At 41.1% G+C, this 6,000-nt stretch overlaps 1 protein-coding gene across 1 annotated transcript in view; it reads left to right on the plus strand.

Annotated features, from left to right (window-relative positions):
- retreg1 (reticulophagy regulator 1) overlaps positions 1–6,000 on the plus strand; it is a 34,074-nt gene extending 28,074 nt beyond the window's left edge. Inside the window, exons 7-9 of the mRNA XM_085140858.1 lie at positions 945–1,015; positions 1,797–1,920; positions 2,027–6,000. Of these exons, the coding sequence (XP_084996984.1) occupies positions 945–1,015; positions 1,797–1,920; positions 2,027–2,529 (698 nt within the window). The 3' untranslated portion in view covers positions 2,530–6,000. The remainder of the gene's footprint in view (positions 1–944; positions 1,016–1,796; positions 1,921–2,026) is intronic.

Raw genomic sequence — 6,000 nt, forward strand, 5'->3', positions numbered from 1 at the left:
TTATCCAAACAAGGACATGAGATCAGGAAGTGGCTTACCATGTGGTTTTATTTAAGACAACCACCTGCCAAACTGCTGCAAACTTATATGACCTTTATTTTTCTATTATGTCGACCTAACCAAAACAAATCTTTAAAAACTTTAACTGAAGTTTTGTTGCAACTACTAAATGTCACCTTTGGCATATGCAATATGAGCCATATATCTCAACAACACATAACAAGCATAATGTAAGGGTCTGTCGTTTCTGCTCTGCAGTTCATTAAGACTGGTTTTTCATTTGACCCAAAGTTAAGTCTGCAGGTAAATTAACATTAAGGTCACGGCTTGACCTAGATTTGACATTATTGTGAAATGCTACATAGCATGTAGGAACTATTGTAGAAATGTACTGTCAGGGGTTGCTGAGTGGATGAGAAGGAGGACCCAAATGCTGGACTCACTGGTAGGTAGGTGAAGGTTGGTGTTTATTGTGATGGCGTGAACAAACAGAACAGAGGTAGGAAATGGCTGGCTGGACGACTGAATGAATGAAGGACTGACTGGCTGACTGAACAAACGACAACGTAACATCAATGACACGACAAAGAACTGGTGAAACCGAGGAACTTAAATACACAGGTTGAATGATGACAATGATTGGAAACAGGTGAGTACAGGGCTGAACATAATCTGACTAATGACACGAGAGACAAGCTGACATGGGGAAAAAACAGGAAGTGAAAACATTGATGTGGGAAAACTTAAAACACTGGGTCACCGACCCAGGAACCCTGACATGTACACTGAATGCAGAGTAGATTTTTAATAGAAATGCATATCTAAATAGCGAGTAAACATTAAAAATATTTGTAATCATGTAAAAATCAGTTTACCTTTTTTATCCAGTATTTTGCCAGAGAACTAAATCAATCTTATCCATGTTTTTCTTTTTTTTCTTTCAGAAAAGCGACTCCTGCAGGCTCAGAATGAGAAAGAAGGCATTGAGTCAGACCTCTCCTCTATGTTTCCAAAGGTTGGCTAATCATCTTCTCATCTTCAATCAAAGCTTTATTCGCCACATGCAGGTTGCCCTGCAGTGAAATGGGACCCCAACCGACCTTACACACATAACACAGACTTTACATGGGGATACAAGTTGGAGATCGGTAGCGTTACAGTAAAACACTGAAATGTACACTACAATGGGAAAGTACAAGAGGAAAAAAAGAGACCTCTACTCATGCTGTGCTTCCATGGTAGGACAGCATGAGAACAGGAAACAAAAAAACTCCTCTGTACAAAAAGCACACAAATGTCCACAGCACAACTTTGTGAAAGACATGACAAGCCACAGGATTGGGTGGGGGGTGAGGAGTAATACGAAGCGAACACAGCAGCCGCCCTTAATGTAATTATGCCTCTGTTGACTGATAGCATCCAGTTAAAGCTAGTAAAATTCAGTACACATGATCCACATCACCATCGTCAGCATGGGACAAATTCAATGGCAACAAATGCTTTAAAGTTTTTCTCCTCATGCCAAACGCTGAGCTGCTGGTTGAATTCACTGAGTGCACTTCCCTGTCACGCTCACTATTAGAGCGTTCAAATCACTGTGCAAACATAATGAATGCAATGCAGAAAGAATGTGTTGTAAGCCTCAAGTGACTTCAGGATTCTCCAGTTTCATGCACTTAGTTGTTATGCGGCTTCATCTTTTAGTCCCGGATGTCACCACTTTGTCTGAGTCAACCAATTACCAGCTCAGATCTGGGTTCGCACTATAAAATCTGACGTGTGTCTCTCTCGCCCAGCTCGACTCCACAGTGTGTAAAGAGATGTCTGTCTCGGACACAGAGGTGTCAGATGTCACGTGGACAGACAATGGTACTTTCAACCTGTCAGAGGGACACACACCACAGACTGAGAACTCAGAGGGTAAGTTTCATTTGACGCTCTTCTGACTGACGCCGAGAGCTACTTTGTGTCTCATATTTAGGTAACTGGTGTTTCTTCCTTTTTGTGTCGGGGCCACTTTGATCAGACTTTGACAGAGAAGAACCGTTCATTGGTGGCCTACCTGAATTCCCTTCACTTGATAATGGCATGACCACCAATGGCGACGACGACGACGACCTCAGCCTCGGCCTTGCTTCACCTCCGACTCGGCTCCAGGATCCAATCAAATCCAAGCACGAACCTCAAGACCAGTCCACCAACGCCCTCGATTTGGTCAACCAGATGGCAGGTGAAGTTATCACTGCTGCAGTCACAGCTGCCATCCAGGAGAGAATAGAAGCAGCAGTCAGCTTCATGACGCCAACTGAAGACCCCAAGCGGGCGGGACTCACAGAATCGAGCAGGCTGCTGGAGCTGACCGAGGAGTCGGACAGCGAGGTGGAGGACTTTGAGCTGCTGGACCAGTCAGAGTTGGAGCAATTGGAGGGGGAGCTTGGCCTCGGAGAGAAGGCCAAAGCCAAAGAAGAGGTGCAGACCGACAATCCCGCCTCTTCTGGCTTCTTGTCCAAACTCCTTAAACGCCACTGACGGATGAAAAGTTTGAAAGCAGATGGTGAGGTGTGGTTTCCAGAGGACATGTGGAGGGGAGGCAACTTTATAGAGCTTCAATTTAGTTTCTTCCTGTTAAGCAAACATCTACAGAACTGATCAGATAGTGCTGTCTCTTTTTAATCGAACCAGAGTAGCCCAAAGCTGAGACCACACCATATACCCTAATAATGGCTGACCAAACTGAGGCCTCTAAGATGATTTCAGTAACTAATGAAAGATCCATGCTCATCTGAAAACAGGCGTATGGACTTTTAAATTTATACTTTTATTATTTGCTATCAGTCAGGTGGAGGCTGGTCACTCACGTTTATAAGGCTTTATATCGTCGCTATGTGGCAAGTGTGCAAAACTAGTGTAGTACAAAACTCACTAGAATAGCTGTTTCCATTTTACAAAAGCTGGTTTATAATATGATTTGTTATTCTTAAGTTGCAGGAAAGTAAACCCACAGTATGCAACTCCAGCCCTGCACCTAAGATAAATTAGGTTCCCATAAATCTAATTTGCATTCTCATTAATGTTGCAATGGAAAAATGTTATTTACTTAAATCTAATTATCACAAAGCCAGTCATAATTTTTATGTGAGACAGGATTCCTCAAACTGATAATCCAAGAAACAAAAGAGGAGCTCGGAATTTAGTTTACAATGAAACTGTCACGGTCTGCGGAGACAGGCTGTGCGGTGGTGTGTGTGATGGACCCAGGTGTGTACACAAGTGAGTAGACGGGAGTGAACTTAAGAGAAAGCGAGCCTTTATTATGGCTGAAGACAAAGTGTACAAACAAAGCAGGGATAGCGTGACTAAACTAGACTATAACTAAACTGGGAAAACTAGTACTGTGACAAACTAAGAAGACTCAGAGACTATGCTGATCACTGCAAAGACTGACCGTGAAAACATGGAGGTGAGAACACAGACGACGCGACACTGAACGCAGCACGACTGAGGACTAAATACACACATGAGGTGATCAGGGGAAGTGGAGACACATGAGGACACAGCTGACTAGAATGAAACATAATTACAGGGGAGAGTAAACTAAATGCAGTGAACAAAGAACATCAGACTCTTTCAAAATAAAACAGGAAACCCAGAGACATGAAGATAAATCATGACATGACCTTAACCACACAGACATGAAACATGACAGGTAGACGCACTAATCAGAGACTGAGTACAGGGGGAGATGACAGAAACAACTAAGAAATTAACTAGATCAAAAATGGATACAAAAATACATAAAACTCAAACACTGGGTCACACGACCCAGCCCACGACACAAACGTCTGTTTTAACCCAAACTTTGCTGAACGTAACAAAGAGGTTTAACGCTTAAAAAAATGTTGACATTAAGATGAATACTGACTTCCCATAAGACTCAAATCTTGTGACATACTACTCCACTACTACTCCTTGGGTTGGTCCTTCACATAGAGCTGAGAGAAATTAGACATTTAATTACGCCTATGAGTCAAATCACAGCAAGGATTAAGTCGCCTTTATTAAAAGAAGCATGAAATGCTACACAAATAAAGGCTAATCTACACTATTGAGCCTGCTCTAAAACAGACATAGATGTAAAACTGTCTGTGAAGCTGGATTTAAGAAACAAGTGCTTAAAGTTAAAGTTTTAAAAACATGTTTGGCGCCATCTTCTGTCAGTACAGAACATGACGTTATGTGGTTAGTTCGTTGGTTGCAGCTAATAGACTTTTATTAGTTTATATTAGCTAACTAGTGACAGAATCGATAACTCAGATTAAAAATAATGATACTAAAACTAAAAATCAGTCTAAGGAGATCACTTCTTTGCTGCCCCTGACTGCAACAATGAGTTTTATGTTAAGAAACTGAGGATATACTGTCCACTTTCACTGTCTGTCTCTTTTGCAGGAAGTGGCTGGTTGCTGTTTGGCTAGCTGCACCAAACAGGAAAATTTATCTGTTAGTCGTAATGTTTGGATTTGTAAAGCACTTTATAAATGAGGACTGTGTGGAGCAGAGCCTGTTGGAAAAGCTGGAGTCCAATACTCCAGCTTTTCCTCACCAGGTTGGGAGTACTGAGCCGTGAAATCAGCATGCAAAGCAGATATTGGCAAGATGCCATCAGCACTATTTTATGCAAAAAAAAAAAAAATCTCTCTTTAACGAAACACAACCAGTTTATTACATAACAGGTTACTGCATGAATATCGCACCAAAAACATAACAGTTTTTTACCGAAGGCTATTAGAAACCCTAACATCCATCAGCATGTCCGCAGGAAAATAAATCTCCATGTTACAGTCTCCTTCACTTACATTTGGGCTTCGTTTATCCTCAGTTCTATATGAAGTGATCCAGTCTGTGAGATGATGTGAGGAAAATACAAAAGGTCTCCAAAAAGTGTGACATTTCTTCTTCAAAGCCTCCGCCTTATATTTTTTTCCCTTCGTGCGCATACTATTGCTTTCCCTGCAGACGTACTGATTGGATTCCTGGTGTGATGTGCATGTAGTGGGCTGTTATGTTGTAAACTGTCTGGATGTGCTCGAGAAGAGAAAGATTATTTTATTGCATTAAAAAGTGCTGAATGCATCAGCTGATTGCGCCCCTCAGTAAACTTGGCCAGAGGAAGAAAAACCAGTTTCTGTCAGCCCGGTGAAACCATCTTAAACGGGCTCTCCTCCGCACAGTCGTCATTTAGAAAGTGCTTTACAAACTCGAACATTAACAGGTGGATTTTCCTGTCTGAGTGCAGCCAGCCAAACAGCGACCAGCCACTTCCTGCTAAAGAGACATACAGTGAAAGTGGACAGTACATTCTTGGTTTTAACATGAAGCTCATTGTTGTAGTCAGAGGCAGCAAAGAAGTGATCCTCTTAGACTGATTCTTAGTTTTAGTATCATTACTTTTCCTCTGAGTTATCGATTCTGTCACTAGTTAGCTAACATAAACTAATTTAAGTCTATTGGCCGCAATCAACCAACCGATCACATGACGTCACGTCACGTACAGAAGATGGAGCTAAACATGTTTTTAAAACTATAACTTCCAGCAAAATTCAAGATTATTTTACATCTATGTCTGTTTTTGAGAACAAGGCTCAATAGTATAAATTAGCCTTTTTATGTGGAGCATTTCAGGTTCCCTTTAAACACACAGATATTGTGTGGTGTGGTCCCAGCATGACAGGCAGGTGACTGGTTGATGACAAATCTCCTGCTCTTGAGTTTTCATCAGTTGTGGCTTTTTAAAACAGCTGAATTGTTTATGAGGTCAAAATTTAGGATTGATGAGCATCATAAACACTTAATGTTTCATTCATCACCTGCTGTTATTTAGTTCTAAGCAAATAACGATATTTTTGTGTTTATTTATGTATTTGTGAAATTCTTTTATGCCTGTAAATCATTTTGTATTGTTGCATAACAAATAAAGGAGTGATTATTCACAAAAGACAA

This window comes from Neolamprologus multifasciatus, chromosome 18, assembly GCF_963576455.1.
Source record: "Neolamprologus multifasciatus chromosome 18, fNeoMul1.2, whole genome shotgun sequence".
NCBI lineage: Eukaryota > Metazoa > Chordata > Actinopteri > Cichliformes > Cichlidae > Neolamprologus > Neolamprologus multifasciatus.